This window comes from Hippoglossus hippoglossus, chromosome 14 (assembly GCF_009819705.1).
Source record: "Hippoglossus hippoglossus isolate fHipHip1 chromosome 14, fHipHip1.pri, whole genome shotgun sequence".
In the NCBI taxonomy this organism is placed as follows: Eukaryota; Metazoa; Chordata; class Actinopteri; order Pleuronectiformes; family Pleuronectidae; genus Hippoglossus; species Hippoglossus hippoglossus.
Genome location: NC_047164.1, coordinates 12,540,758 through 12,556,711, shown reverse-complemented (window position 1 = coordinate 12,556,711; position 15,954 = coordinate 12,540,758). Strand labels below are relative to the sequence as shown.

The 15,954-nt window shown below is 40.6% G+C and overlaps 3 protein-coding genes across 5 annotated transcripts; 2 read left to right on the top strand and 1 right to left on the bottom strand.

Moving 5' to 3' along the window:
- The first annotated feature begins 5,447 nt into the window (after nt 1-5,447).
- Nucleotides 5,448-9,250, top strand: bud13 (BUD13 homolog). Of its 2 annotated transcripts, XR_004616030.1 has the most exons (10): nt 5,449-5,620; nt 5,775-5,862; nt 6,586-6,670; nt 6,757-6,972; nt 7,444-7,733; nt 7,841-7,922; nt 8,108-8,246; nt 8,361-8,624; nt 8,867-9,073; nt 9,110-9,250. XR_004616030.1 is itself a non-coding variant. In XM_034606369.1 (9 exons), the coding sequence occupies exons 1-9, from the start codon at nt 5,481-5,483 to the stop codon at nt 8,958-8,960; spliced, it is 1,398 nt and encodes a 465-aa protein (XP_034462260.1). In that variant the 5' UTR covers nt 5,448-5,480; the 3' UTR covers nt 8,961-9,076. The 2 variants fall into 2 exon arrangements, 1 of the variants encoding a protein (XP_034462260.1); XM_034606369.1 differs by lacking the exon at nt 9,110-9,250 and having other exon boundaries at nt 5,448-5,620; nt 8,867-9,076.
- A 1,148-nt stretch (nt 9,251-10,398) lies between these two features.
- snrnp35 (small nuclear ribonucleoprotein 35 (U11/U12)) lies at nt 10,399-12,104 on the top strand. Its single transcript, XM_034606370.1, has one exon. The coding sequence runs from the start codon at nt 10,499-10,501 to the stop codon at nt 11,195-11,197; it is 699 nt and encodes a 232-aa protein (XP_034462261.1). The 5' UTR covers nt 10,399-10,498; the 3' UTR covers nt 11,198-12,104.
- Nucleotides 12,105-12,376: 272 nt separating this feature from the next.
- On the bottom strand, nt 12,377-14,851 carry si:dkeyp-69c1.9. 2 transcript variants are annotated; one of them, XM_034606371.1, is made up of 5 exons: nt 14,649-14,851; nt 14,376-14,552; nt 13,773-13,868; nt 12,851-13,103; nt 12,377-12,766 (listed from the first exon to the last, which is right to left on the bottom strand). In XM_034606371.1, exons 2-5 carry the CDS (start codon nt 14,509-14,511, stop codon nt 12,685-12,687), a joined length of 567 nt encoding a protein of 188 aa, XP_034462262.1. In that variant the 5' UTR covers nt 14,512-14,552; nt 14,649-14,851; the 3' UTR covers nt 12,377-12,684. The 2 variants fall into 2 exon arrangements, with proteins under 2 accessions (XP_034462262.1, XP_034462263.1); XM_034606372.1 differs by having other exon boundaries at nt 14,376-14,528.
- Nucleotides 14,852-15,954: the final 1,103 nt, after the last annotated feature.

Here is a 15,954-nt window from a genome sequence, read left to right as displayed (position 1 = left end):
AAGAACATACTGTAATTTTATGTTGTTTTACTCAATATTGTCAAGACAAACTGCTCACAGTGATTAGGCCTTTAGTCAGTATTCAATAACATGCTGTGCTCAAACTCTTTATTCCTTGCTTATCATTTCCTTGTGCAATTTACCCTTTATGTGTATGTTTCTCTGGGGTTACTCCCTCATCCATACACACATGGCTCATATGGACAGCAGACTGATCATCAATCAATGTGTCCAATTATTCTCTACATGAGCAAGCAACTTGTCCAGAATCCTTCCCTCTGAAGTGCATACTGGGAACAGCACTGTCACAGAGGTCATGAAATGGGTAAAAGGAGTAAAAAGGATTCACAAGCTCACCTGCAAGTTCATCCTAAATTATTTAACTTCTTACTATGTTGATTATTTCCATACTTTATATTTGCTTTATGAGTGTTAGAATTTAAAAAGTGAACTTGAGATGAGGTGAAACTCTACCCCTCCTTTAGTTTAAGCAATGTAGGTCATATCCATCCCTACCACAGCAGCCACTTTAACTTCACATGGCCGAACACTGGCACCTAGTGATACAGGCTGTGAATGTGCACCCAACCCACTTTGTTCCCTTTATTGGCCTTAAGGTGGAGACACTGAGCCGTTATTGTGCATGAGTCATTTGGAATGACAGTGCTAGAAATTTCTAGGGACGTGGAAGGGATCTAAAATATCCCCTGTAATGGTGTGCATTTCTACTGTGAAAGCTATCTATATTCTCTTTCAAATCATTACCCTACAGTAAGTGTACAGTTACATGCTTGTTATGTACAGCAAAAAGCAAGATTAAATCATCATGTAAATCATCTATAATCTAAGAGCAACTTTAAAAATGGAAATCAGAGGGAGAACATAACTTAGAGAGACGTGAAGGGCCAAGCAGAACAAGGTAGTTCTGTGAAGGGAAAAAAGTGAGGAGAGGCCCAGAGAGGAAAGGAGACAAGGTCATTACACAATGATGCTGACGCTGTGTTTTCTTCAGCCAGCCTGCCCATGTGTCCTCCGTCAGACACTGCAGAGGAGAGAGGCAAATCAGCGCTCTCTGGTCCACCCTCAGCCCTCCCACTCTCTCTCCACCTCTCTGTGTCGCTCCTACCTCGCCTCAGGAGTCAGATGCTCTGCAGTGCTGCACACTGAGGCACAAAATACCATCACCGGACGAGTGCACAGAGGCAGGAGCTCCTTCATCATCCAGTCCTGAAAGGAGGTAAGATCCCTGAGAGATGTTCCGCTGCAGATCAGAGAAGTTGTGTGAGCACTAGGGTCAAATCTGGACAACAAAGAATGTGCTAGATCAGAGGTCACTAACAGGTGGACCCGAGTCCGGACCCAGAAGCCGTCCCGTACGGACCCGGACCTACAGCCAAAACAGAAGGTTATGATTTAAAACCTGACGGGGCGCTTCTATTTGTAACCGGCGCAGCTTTTGTAGTCTTTACGGTAGTGGTTTAGCGGATGAGAAAACGCACAGACGAATTCCATGCGAGTTAAGCCATCCCATGTGATACTACTCAGCCAATAAAGTATGTGCATTCCAGGCGGTAAACATTGCGACTCTACAGTGCGGACAGATGAGAGAGTTAGAGACAAGTTACACACGAAAAGACGGTAGAAAGAAAAAGAAAGATAGCGATACAGGTAGAGAAAACAAAGGGAGAGATACAGTCGACTGAGCCGGAGAAAGGGAGAGAAGCAGAGGAGTGAGACGGAGAAAGGGAGAGAAACAGAGGAGTGAGACGGAGAAAGGGAGAGAAACAGAGGAGTGGGACGGAGAAAGTTGAGAAACAGAGGAGTGAGACGGAGAAAGGGAGAGAAACAGAGGAGTGAGACGGAGAAAGGGAGAGAAACAGGAGTGAGACGGAGAAAGGGAGAGAAACAGAGGAGTGAGACGGAGAAAGGGAGAGAAACAGAGGAGTGAGACGGAGAAAGTTGAGAAACAGAGGAGTGAGACGGAGAAAGGGAGAGAAACAGACGAACAAAGTGGGGGAGTGGGATATAAGAGGGGAAGAAAGTTATTCTAAAACTGTTCAATTGTTAAGATGTGTTGAGATTTATTATCTGTAAAATTGGTTGAGACTTTTGAGTCAAGATGTGAAACAGAAAAAGGGAAATTCAAGCTTTTGCTCCCTTTATTTTATTTTTCTGAAGTTAAGCCCTTTATTTGAACATGCACAATTTTCACATTTTATTTATTTTCTCTTATTTTGAAATGCAGCCCTACTTTTATTTAGTTAATGAGAGAACATTATACATATCTGCAATCATACATATATGTTCAGTTCTATGTTACGTGACAATAAATATTGTCAAGAAGTTTTTGAATCGTACTGAATTCATTTGATTTGACAGTCAGGTATTTACTACATGCAGATGTTGATACAACTACTAGGCTACTTAAATATATATCACACTAAATAGTTAGACATTATGATCTTCCGGACCTTTGCTTCAAGAAATTTTCTCTAACTGGACCTCTTTAAATTTTAGTTGAATACCCCTGTGCTAGATCATCTAGATTTGCAGGGGGTGATAACAGAAAACAATCAAGTTCAATAAATAGACGTTTTTAACTTGGCATTTAAATCCATTAAGGCTCGGGATAGTGATACAAGCCAAACTGTGCCAATATGAGGAAAAGTGTAAAAAACAGGAGATTAAACGGAAGAGAAAAAACATCTATGTCATCTTTCACTTTGAATCCTGTCCAGTCATTCGATTTTCCCACAGGTGGTTCTGTAGACAATATTTTATAAATTAGATCAGAGTATCTCAGCCTTTTCAAACCAAGGGACAAACCTGTGTTTGCTGTATACTTTTTTCCTTTTGTTCTTTTTGAATCCCTTTACTATAAATGATGTCGTGACCTCAACCAAAACTACATCACAACTGCCTGGAGAGCCTGGTTGAGAAGCAGAAATGGATTATAACTCGATTAGTCTTATCACTGTAAAGCCATGGATTGCTTATGTTTTACATTTACATGATGATCTTTGTAATGTGATTTTCTTTCTCTCATTTCCTCTCTTGTTCTCAAAGTTGGATGGGTGCTTTTCCATCATGCTCAAGTCTCTGTTTGTGTGTGGAGTGCTGGGAGGTGAGAATCCTGCTCAGTTACGTAAAGGCTTCTGGTGCAATGAAAGGAAATATACAGTAATCTAATCACTTCTGTGTTTTTCCTGTGCCCTTCTCTTTTCTGCCCCAGTGCTGCTGATCCCAGCAGAGTGCAGCGATCAAATCTCTGTGTGTGTTGAGGATGACAAGGACCTGAGAGTGGACTGCATGATCGAGCTCAAGTCCAACAAGTACAACAGCTATGAGTTCTCCTGGTCCTCTGGAACCAAAGAGTACCTCATTAACACCAATGTGTCCGGCTCGTCCGCAGAGAGCCAGTTTAAGGACAAGAGCTACGTGCAGGAGCTGGAGCCCCGGGGCTACAGACTGACCCTGAGCGGCTTCACGGAAACACTCCCATACAACACCACCTACATGTGCAAAATATCGGGGGAGGTTGCCAGTATCAATGTGGAGGCAGGTAGGTGGATTGATTGTTTGGTGGTGTGTGCGTGAGACTAAGTGAGTGGGAGAAAACTTCAGAGAAGTTTTTGTTACTTTTCATCCTCTGCAGGTCAACTTGTCCCGTGTTCAGCTGTAAGCGTGTTTGTGAAGAGATCCTGCTCCTGGATCGCCTGTCTGCTGCTCTTCTATCACACACAAAGCTAAAGAAATACACACATACGCCCATAATTAACCACACTTAACCATCTCTCTGCATCCTTCAACATCCCGACAATACCACCCCACATTAAAAAGATGTCAACAGCTTGCAACTACTCTCCTTCCCTTGTATTCTTCCTGTAAGGCCACTGAAGTAGTATCCATCTGTTTTCATCACTCTCTATAGAATGAATGAAGATGACTCAACAGAAATGTATACAGATGTGCTTTTTTGCGGCAGGGACACACTGTATTGAATGTGTATAAAATTGCACTAAGTAACGTGTCAAGTAAATATTACTTTGTAAGCTGCAGTGTTTGTTTTCAATAAAGAATATTTGCTGTTTAAAGTCAGACTTGCTGTGAATTCCATGTTCATCATGGGACAGAACTGGGAGCCACAAGGTCCAATAGAATATTACACTTCTTTTTTTTTTTAAAGCTGAGTCATGCACACATGCTCCATTATGTTGGAGACTAATGTTGACTAACAGTAGAGCTTATACCTCCACCAAGGCACAACAGTGTGGTTGTGAAACCACATTTAGTTTCACCACATACAGGTTTTTTTACTTTAATCTGCACCAAATTGCACACACTCATAAAAATCAGTCCCTTAAAAACATGACAGATTTTCACAAGTGTGTGCAAGATCCATTATTCTCTGACAAATAAATGAAAATGTAGAAAAAATATTCTATCTTGAAATGTTAAAGAAAGTGGACAAAAATTCCCTGTTCCAGATCCACACCAAAATGTATTGGGTTCTTTCGTCATGCCCTACCAGTCTACAGAATTTCATGGAAATCAGTTTTTGTATGATTCTGCTAACTACCAAACAAATAAACACAAATAAAAACATAACCACTTCCGTAGAGGCAATAATGAGAGCTTATATGTTACAGCATTAGAATTAGAACATCTGATGAATGTTTTAAAGTAAAATGGTTACAGAGTTCTCAAGCTGATCTACAGTGCATATAAACAAATGAACACGCCCTTTGGGAGCTGTTATGTTTTATTGTTTTACAATATCAAATCAGAGTAAGTAAATTAAGCTTTATTTCAGACTCATGGGTCCTTCAGTGTGAAAATAAAATAAATAAATGACTAAATACAGCAAAGTCAGTTTCATGTGGCTTCTCTGACACTGATCAAATCAATCAATCAAAGTTTATTCGTACAGGCCATATTGACAAATAAAATCGAATGAAAAAGATAATGTCCACACAAAGTGACGTGAATTAATTATAAATATACTTATTACAACTATAATATAATCCTTTATTAGTCCCATGATGGGGACATTTGCAATATAACAGCAGCAAGAGTCAAAAATAGGCATCAGTAAGCAATAAAAGGTAAATATTAAAAAATAATTTCAAATGAAAAATATAAATAGAATAAAACTCATATATACAGTGTACAAACAAAATAAACATGTGCACTGTGAGAATATGTAGAGTGAATTGATTGCACATGAACCATTATATTGCACTGACAGAATGAATATTGCACAGTTAAAATAGAAAATACTTGTTTGTATAAGTATTCTCAATATGAGACGCATAAATCATCCCTGATGCAGTAAAAAAAAAAAAACACATTTTCACAGCAGACATGTTGACTTGAGCAGCAGAGACTTGGACCGAACCAGCTTCCATCTGGAGTTTGACTGAGAGAGCAATAGACGTTCTTGGCCCTCGGTGCTCTCCGTAGTTTCCGACAACACAAAGATGGCCGCCTCCGCTGGACGCAGTGAGGGAACAGAACTTTCGAGAGCGGAATACTTAAAACGATATTTATCTACTGATGAAGATGCCAAGAAATCAAAAGGGAAGCTTAAAAAGAAACGAAGTAAGGTCCCGGAGAGAGGGTGAGTTCACGGGCGCGTTTAAATGGAGCTGTTTCCGGCTAACGTCTGTGTGTTAAGCTAGTTCATGTGTCTGCGCTCTCATTTCAAACTGGACGTTTTGAATGAAATCGTGTTTGCAGCGTCACCCAACTCACTTGTAATTGTTTTGTTTCAGACTGAAAATAGTAGACGACGATATAGACTGGAAACAGATGGTGGCAGAGGAGCAGGAGGATGAAGAGGACGAAGAGGAGGCTCCAGTGGTGAGTTCACTTACTGCTAACGTTCACTAGCTGTTCAACCGGAGTCCATTCATTTCCATGATGTAGACCCGTGTTTCTGTTTGCTTTCCTCTGGGGTTCATTTTATAGTTTGTTATGAAAAATTGAATCAAACTTGATCAAATTTTAAAAATCATGCCAGAACAAACATGTCTTGAGATAAGAGTCCTCTGTCATATGGCGAGTGTTATTTTACATCACGATATCAACACTAGAGCTGCAAAGATCAGTTATTATACAATAATTATATACAAAATAATCTGCAGATTTATCAATAGTCATCGGATCAATCGATAGTCTCTTAATTATTTGCTTATATGGCAAATCCTGATCACAAACTCTGGTTCTTTAATTCCTTTTTATGTCAGTTTCAAATAGAGTTTTTTAAAACTATTAAAAAGTAACAATTGAGAAGCTAGACTGAGGAAAATTTGCCATTCTTTCAGTCAGTCAACTAAGAATTTATTGCTTCTGCTTTAATTGTGATATTATTTTTGGTTCATCATCACATTGAAAAATCATATCCAATACTGCCATAATGTAGTTATTCTCATTGATTTACAAGAAATGCCTTTTATACTCCAATACAACCAGAGATAATAAAAGATATTGTTACAAAATGCAAAATCTATCCTCTTTATTAAATTTATATCGCCACATTGACAAATGTTTTCTTTAATCTTAGTCTCTTGATTTTCCTCTCAGGTTGCTGAGATGATTGATGATCGACCAGAAGAGGTCAAACAGCTGGAAGCCTTCAGAACCGGCAATAGATGGAAAGTGATTGGAGGTAATTATTGTTTGTAAAAGAGGCAGAGAGAACATTTGCCATTGTGGTAAAGATCATTGTTCACTTTGAGTGTCCTCTTCTTATAGCTGATGAAGATAACGACTCAAGCGGAAGTCAACATGACTCTCCAGACGCATCTCCAACCAGAAGAGATCGCCACGACTCTCCGGACATATCTCCTCCCAGGGAAGGTCGCCACGACTCTCTGGATATATCTTCTCCCAGGAGAGATCGCCATGACTCGCCAGACTTGTCACCTTCACGTCAACACTTGAAGAAATCAGGGAAGGGACAAAGTAAAGGTGAGAAGTAATATTTGAGGCTAAATCTAATTTATTTTTGCATTGGGCAATATGATATGAACAAAAATAAAAACATCACGATAACCAGAAGACATCAGCATACGTGGTTAAGTTATTGTCCTGTTTACAACCATCTCATTTGATGATTTGGTCAAACTAAAACAGAATTGAAGAAGTGCTTAAGAAATCATTTTGTGAAAACTAACTTTAAGTTAGAAATTTCTTTGGAGTCTAATTTTGGATAACAACATTGTATATGATGCTATATAAATAAAATAACAATGACATTTTATAAACTATGAATCTGCATGTATCTCCATATGTCCAGTCAAGCTTTTCCCTTCCTGTCATCCCCTAATAGTACAACTGGCCAAACAACTTGTGCACAGTTGAACCAGTTTGGTTCAAGTGTTTAGTGGTATAAACATTTATATGAACACTTGTCTAAACAAGTAATTATCTATTTGTCAGATTCTTCACCCACTGGAAGACAGCCTAGTAAAAAACACTCACCTGATCCTTCTGGCTCACCACTGACAAAGAGGGATCAGAACAGGCATGATTCAGACTCTGATCAGTCTCCTCCAAGGAAAAAGCCAGTAAAGGTAGACGCTACAGACCTCGACCAGTCTCCTCCAAGGAGGCGCTCAAAAAGAAAACAAGAACCTGATACTGATCAGTCTCCACCCAGGCGGCGGCCAAAGAGTGGAAGGGACTCAGATGAAGATCTTTCACCTCCTCGTAGGCCTGGCCAGTCACAGGTAAGAAAAATGTGTTGAATTCTAGATGAATTATAAAATTATGTTTTTCTCAGATAGCTGTGTTTACAGTGTGTGTCTGCTTTCAGGGGCTGCTTTCTGGTGGACATGCAGGTCTGGTTTCTGTAGATGTTTTAAGGAAAGAGAAGGAAGAGAACCGCCGCAGAGAAAGAAAGAACAAGCCGCTGGAAGGTTGGCTCAGCTTTTCTCTTTTAATGAACTTTACCCTTCACAGCTGTTAACTGCAAAGTTCCCAGGATATTCCATTCAAATGAGTCACGTATACTCCAACAGTATACTGATTACTTTAGTCATAGCTGAGCTTTGTTCTTATAAATATGTTATTTATGTTTTACCTGTATTCCTGCTTTGAATAGATGAATCACGTAATGCCCAGACCGTGTTCCGAGACAAGAGTGGTAAAAGGAGAGATCTGGAATCGGAGAGAGAAGAACAGAAGAGGAAAGCCGGAGTAAAAGCAGCAAAGGATGAGAAATACGCCCAGTGGGGGAGAGGGTGAGTTTGCAAACACTTACTACTTACAGAGTGATTTTGACCGTGTCAATTAAAATTTAAATGTGTTATGTTTCGACTTGTTTTCCGTAAATTAAAGTCAACGTGTGTCTATAGGTTGGCCCAGGGCCAGATGCATCAGCAGAATCTTGAGGATGCAATGCATGAAGTCCATAAGCCGCTGGCACGTCACTCCGATGACAAGGACCTTGATCGTATGTTGAGAGAGCAGGAAAGGGATGGAGATCCGATGGCTGCGATGCTCAGACGGAAAAAAGTTCGGAGCACAAATACACCAGCAAAACCTCAGTATAAAGGACCACCACCACCTCCAAACCGATTCAATCTTCCACCAGGATATCGCTGGGATGGCGTTGACAGGTGCAGTGTGTGTTTCTGTAGAAGAATGAATAAATGGGATGCATTTGTAATTGGATTAATGTGACCACAACTTCAAATGATTCTCTTACATTTAATTGTGTTATAGTCCAGGTCACTTTTTTGGCTTTTACATTGAACAAGATTGGGCACCGTATTGAAAGTTTGCTGTGGTGCATCAAATTAAAGATGGAGATCAGGGTGTGATTTGCGCAATTGACGGCAGTTTTTAATTTCTCTTGCAGGTCAAATGGTTTTGAGAAGAAACGCTACTCGAGGATAGCAGATAAAAAAGCTGTCCAGGACGCGGCTTATAAATGGAGCGTGGAGGACATGTAATGGAAATCTGAAGCTGTTGAATTAGGAGCAGAGCTGAGGTGCAGGGCTGCTGAACTTCTATAGATCTAGTTGACACAGAAAATCTGTGCTAGTGAAAAGTTGTTATTTTTTCACCTTTCCAAAGCAATTCAAGTGCTGTACATTAGAGTGCTACAGACTGAGAAAATACAAACTTTATTGTACATAGCAGAGGGGTGATGGTATCTTTATGATTTTGTAAGAACTGATTCAATGTGGAGCAAAAAGAGATGTGTTTTCACAGTTTTATTAAAAATCTTTTTTGTAAAGTGTTGCCCTGGACCTTTATTTTTATTTTTTAATGATTTTATTTTTTTGAAATGTGTGAAGGTCAAATTTACCATGAGAAAGGTATTTTGACATATTTAACATCTGTGTGTCCTGGTTCCATACTGTCTCAAATGTGGAGTTATTCCTAAATCAAAATGGCAGATTGCACATACCAGACGATCAAGCTCCAGAATTAACCACAGGTTAAACAGGAAATGCTGACGTGACATGTAATAACATTAAAAGATGACATTTATGTGTTGTCATTTGGTTTTCAGCAACCTTGCATGGATAGGACTCCAGAGCTGGAACATTTTAATGAAACGGAACCGTCATCAATATTACTAATAACTAATATTACTTAACTTAAGTCCCTGCCTTAAATCCAAATGTCTTCTCTAACAGGGGTTATTGGTCCCACATGCTATTACTTGCAGCAGTAAAGTAGACACGATTACTTCATTGGGGACATTTAAACATCAGTTTTTTTTTTAAGTAACTCTGACATTTGTGAGGTATAAATTGATAAATTACTTTGCCCAAAGTCAAGATTGAACCTTCACACTTCACTTTTCAGCAGATGCAGATAAGAAGTCTCAACTGTGTCGGAGATGAAATCCTATCAGCTTCTTAGCTCTCGTGTGGAGGTCCATTCTCATAACAACTAGCAAGTGGGGCTTGAGTTGGGATGGTTAAGTGAAATTTCATTACCACTTTGTATTTCAAATAATCACGTGCAGTCCTTTGAATATATTGTATGTCTGGGTCAGAGGACAGTTTCTGGTGAAAAGGCAGGTATGTATGGAGTGTATATTATTTTTAGTAGCATTTTTAGTCTGTGGATATTTGTAGATTGCAATATGAGTTCTGATTATTTAATATAAAATATTTTTACCAAGAGAATTCTGGATTTGAACTACTACGTGACATATTTGATGTTTTTGTTGTTACTCTGCATATTATATCTATATCTATATATATATATTTATTTCTTTATTTCTTTATTTGAGTATTATTACAAATGTGTTACCATACAGGTCATAATTTTGACGCCGTCTGTCCACAGCGTTGGTGATTAAACTGGTTTCAACTCACAACGAGTGAGTAGGAACTATTATAATGCGATGGACAAGGGCTCGTTTCACCACGGGGTGTTTTTGTGGACGGACGCGCAGCTCCCGGTTACTCTCAGGGAACACTCTGGAGCTCATGGACGAAAGGAGACGCTTGTAGCTTCGTTTCGGGTAAGAATGGTTGACTGGAATCCCATAGCGAAGGTGTACGACCCGCTCAAAGCTGGCAGCATCGACGGGACGGACCTGGAGCCGCATGACCGGGCGGTGTGGAGGGCTATGGGTGCCCGATACAAGCCCAACAAGGGTGTCGCCGGAGATCCGCTGCTCATTCTTTTCGTGTCTCGTCTGAACCCCCAGACCACCGAGGAGAAGCTGCACCAGGTCTTCTCCAAGTACGGAGACATCCAGCGGCTCCGGCTGGTCCGGGACATCGTCACGGGCTTCTCCAAGAGATACGCCTTCATCGAGTACAAGGAGGAGCGCTCTGTGGTCCGGGCCCGCCGGGACGCCAACAAACTGGTGGTGGACCAGTACGAAGTGTTCGTGGACTTCGAACAGGAGAGGACCCTCAAGGGCTGGCTCCCGCGGCGGCTCGGCGGCGGCCAGGGAGGGAAGAAGGAGTCCGGGCAGCTGCGGTTCGGCGGCAGGGACAGGCCGTTCCGTAAACCCATCAACCTCGCCGTGGGTCTGGTGCAGGACCGGGGAGGTGGAGGCAGGGAGTGGGAGAGACATGGGGCGAGAGACAGGGAGGACCGGGACCGACACAGGGAGGGGGACTGGGGCAGCAGAGGGAGGAGAGATGACCGGGACAGAGGCAGAGAGAGGGACGACCGCAGGTACCGGGACAGGAGCAGGCACCGGGACAGGAGGTGATACCGTGTGAAGCAACATGACTCTCACCTTGATGGCGGTAAAACCAAACGAAGAAGAAGACTCTCCCCTGGTTCATGTGCTGCCTGGGACAGATGTTCATCCCAGCTGCTGCAGCTCCTCGAATGTGAAGCCAAGAAGGCAGTGGAAGACAGTTGTACTGATGAGGTTTGCACAGCTTGGGACAAGTATGGCAGGTGGACAGTTTAACTTCTCGGTGTTATACAGACTCTAAACCGATGAGGACATTTGAAGGCATCATATGTGGTAGAACCCACTGATGAGGATTTTGTGCTACGCTTGTTCTATGCTCAAGAGATTGCGACTAAAGTTTTAGCAGCTTCTCTGTTTCCTCATTCATCGTCAGTTTAAGTTACTAAAAATGTCCAATTGTTCAATTTTTAATTGGTGGCATTTCACTCTTTTGTTATCTATTGCTATTTCTGGCACTAGCAATGTTGCTAAACATCATCAAGCAAATGTAGAGTCCACCAATAAGAGTTATTAAAGGTGAAACTGCATTAGTTACAATTAAGGCTTGATTTGTGTTCTTAGCCAATGGAGGTTGTTGTTTTTCAGACATGTTCCAAACCACTCATTTGAAAACGAAAATAACAACACTGATAACTATAAAATACAAGAAATCATGTCCAGACCATAAACTGAATAAAAAGATGGACGGCAAGACAGCTTCCTAAAAGTAAAGCCAAATCATCTTGATTGCCCCCTGGTGGCTGGCTGGACAAGGACAAAACAGCATCCATATGTGGAATATTTTACCTTCATTTTTGTATAACATGAGGAGACGTGTCGTTTCTCTTTATTTACAGCCTGTGGTAGAGACAAAAGCTAAATAAGAATGTGCAGGATGTCACTTTTAAAGTGTGATATAAAACTCATCAAACTCTCAGTGCTGTGGAGTTTTATTGCAGCTGTTTGATGCCTGATCCTGCACAGAGAGGCAGGTCATGCTTCAGGTATGGGTCATCAAGAGGATTGTTTTCTCTCAAGCTGACCGCAGGTATGTCTGAACGCATCAATATTAACTCTAAAGGTCTTTTATTAGCATTAGCTCTTATCCAGTGACTCACACACCAGGCTGTGGAATCATTGGTCCATCAGTTCTTCAGATTGATCTCACTGCTGGGAAATTCATCATTTGTTTCCCGAAACGAAAAATCACGAGTTACAGCATAGTTCACGAGTCGGTAACAAACTAAAAAATTGCTCATAAGAATCTATAAGACGGGTATATTTTTCACCTCTTCAAATCCAGTTTATTGCTGTGCAAGGTATTATGTGATTATGACATCATCACCGGAACAAACTTGGATTCATGGCAATACAATGAAATTTCACAATAATAATAGCAAGCAGAAAATGGTTAAATAAAGACATATCACAAGCGGGTCTGGGGTGACAAGCTGATTTCTTACATATGGTAGACTTTCTTTCAGAAGCCATGTTGGGTTGTCAGGACGGGGCTGCCTTCAGTCCGCTGGCCCGGCATACCTGGGGTTCATGATGGGCCAACCAGGGTACGTCTCTCTTTGAACTGTGTTAAACTCGATCCTGTGAACCAAAACACACATTCTGATGAGCTGTTCTCTACACAATGCTAAAGTACACTGTGGTGTTAGTACAACTCTCTCCCACCTGAAGGCCGGGTTGATGCCGATGTTGTCTGGCTGCGGGAGGGCGGGCGTTCGCCTCCTGCGGCAGGAGGACTGGGGAGGGAAATCCTTCTGATACTGAGACTGCATCTCTGCTGTATCTTGTTCATTTTTCACTGCTGTTGCTCCCTCCCCTGGTTCCCTGTCCCCGCTGCTGTTTCCTCTTCCTGTTTGTCTCGAGGCGGGGGGATGAGGACAGTGCGACTCCTGCTGTGTGCTCTGTGCGATATGGCTTCCTGAAGGTATTCATGAACTTGTTAAAGGGTTTCCATTTCAACACAGATTTGAAATGTCCCATGAAACAGCAAGTCTTTCTGTCTAAGGAAACCACATCCATAAAAATATATGTATAAAAACTTCACAAATTTAAAACTTATAACAATTCACACGCTTAGTTGCAGACTTCATTTCTTCTTCGATGTTGTTAATACCCTATAATTCTTAAATATGAACATTGTTATTTATCTTATATCATGTTTGTCTATATATCCAGTTGTTAAATGTAACACTTTCACACCATTTGTTGTGTAATGTTTCATGTTAATGGAAGTTTTTAACTTTAATTTACATTTACACTAAAGGATACACCCTCGTTTGTTCAGCCAGTTCTTTGCAGGCAAGTTAAAGCATTTTTACAGTTTTTCGGTTATATTCTTAGGGTTAACTCCTCCAGTATTATCTCCCAAAAATTACAGCGTATTAATTATATTAAGATGCAATTGATTCAACTTTTAAATCACAGAAAGAAAAAACATAAATCACTTGCCCTCACATGAACTTTTCCAAAACACCCTCTCATGTATATGACACACAACACGCTGCCGGGCATGTCTACTGTCAACACTGAAACAATAGTCGGTGCTTATCTCAAAACAGATATGATATGATAGAGTTTACACTGTGACCTTTGACTCTGTCTGGTCGTGGGACTGGCCTGAAGCAGAACGCCTCTTGTGACGTGGTCTCCATCTTAGCAGGAGTGTCCGGGTAGAGGAGGAATCCTGGGGAGGTCCGGACGTAACAAAGACGGAAAAAAGTGCTTTCGTTAGAGAAAAACTGTTTTCTGTTTTTCAGTACTGTGCATGTTTAACATGAAACAGTATTAAGAAGTTATAATAAGTTATTTTCAAAATGTATTATATTGAATACGATTTCCAATTTACACATTGTCACCGCTTTAATAATTTCACTTAATATTTACTGAAATGCTTCCAATCAGACTTTTCTATTCCGAATCTTTGTAATCTTTGTTTGACTTAAAGAAGAATAAATAGTTTTTCTCTTATTTACAACATTACAGGAAATAGGTAACAAAACTAACTAGACATTCTGAGACTCATTTGCACACATATTTGGAACATCCGTAGGTCATGCAAATATACACAAATACACTAGCAGACTAGGAACATGATAAATAAAAAAAACCTTGTATGACAAAATAAAATATTGATTGGACGCATCTTGTATACTGATCCCAGAACATCACCAACAACGCAGCAGACCTTTACCTGCCACAGACGGCAGCTCCCCCCTGTAGGGTCGACCACGCAGAAGGAATTCGTGGCGACGTGGTTGTTGTGGGTTGGCATTTTGGATGAACATTTTGTCTCTCGGCTCCTGAATGTCTTGTCGGCTCACTGGCATCACCAGCAGCTCTCAATCTTTGATGTCAGACACAAAAAATACTGTAAAAATGACCCCAGGTCTAGTGCTGTCAGTCGCAAAAAGTAGTTGTGATTAAAAATGGCCTTATTAGGTAAGTAATATACTGTATTGCTTACCTTATATGAGATATACTTCTGCAGTTTCCCTATACCGTCTATGTGTGAACCTGTGTGCCAGGCATTATATAGAGTTGAAGCTTGTTTTCTGCAGTAGTCATGGCATCCTATTCTTCTACAGAGCACATACAGTGGTTACCAACTGAGACAATAAAGCACCAACAGAGAGCTGAAGCTTTGCAGTGGCCGCTTGCACAGTTTTAAAAAAGGGATCATAATCCGAGAGACTGGCGCTTCTCAGCGAGTAAAAAATACTAAGCTAAGCCTTGTTTCTGAGGAAACATGTCTAAATCACGTTTTGCATCAGTGATGTACAGTTTGTACAGTAGCAAGTACAGCGATGATGAAGTAAATCAGACTGCAGTTGTGTTAAGTCGAACACACACCAAGTTGTCAGAAAAGAGAGAAAACATGTCTATTCAGTGGTTGCCCCGAAGCATCTGGGCAGCACTCAGTAATGCTCTGAGCTGCCGGGTTTCCAGCTGGCACAAATCCCAACTATATTTCTTTCACATCGGAGGCTCTGGTTGAGCCTGTTTCTTCTCAGCAGGGAACCCTATACTTGGGGGGAGTAATGACCTTATCTACCACAGTTTCACAATCGTGTGTGCACATAGTTATATTGTCTTGCTATGTAGTTTGTACAAGGACAGTTCACAGTCAGATAACAGTTAGAAATGGTTTATATGTCTATATTTTAAACAGTTTATAAGTTATATAAGGTTATACAACTTATTTAGGTCCAGTGAGTTGGATTAAGGTGAAAGGGATCTATTGGCAGAAATTTTATATAAAATAATCCTATTGATGTTTTCACTAGTGTGTCAATTAAATTGTACAAATTGTTGTTTTCTTTACCCTAGAATGAGCCATTTATATTTAAATACATTATATTTACAGGGAGCAGGTCCCCTCTACAGAGGTCGCCATGTTTTTTACAGCAGCCCAAACTGGACAAGCTCAACACCTTTTGAGTTTTTATGACAACTGAAGGTTTCCACAGGTTCTGTTTCATGTTTGGAAAGGGAGGGTGAGGTGAGGGGTATTCAGCTGCAACATGCAAATTCACCACTAGATGTCACCAAATTCTACATACTGAACCTTTAAAACCCATGTGAAAATTCTTTGCAACACTTTAAACTTACACACACGGGTATCATATATGTAGGTGAATTTGATCTGATTAAATTGTGGTGTTGCTCTATAATTTTGCATATCAAAATAGGTACAACAGATTCCTGTTGTAATGTAAGCTGTTAGATTTCTTGATTGGCTCTCTTCTTCTTTGTAATGTGAGCAGTATCAT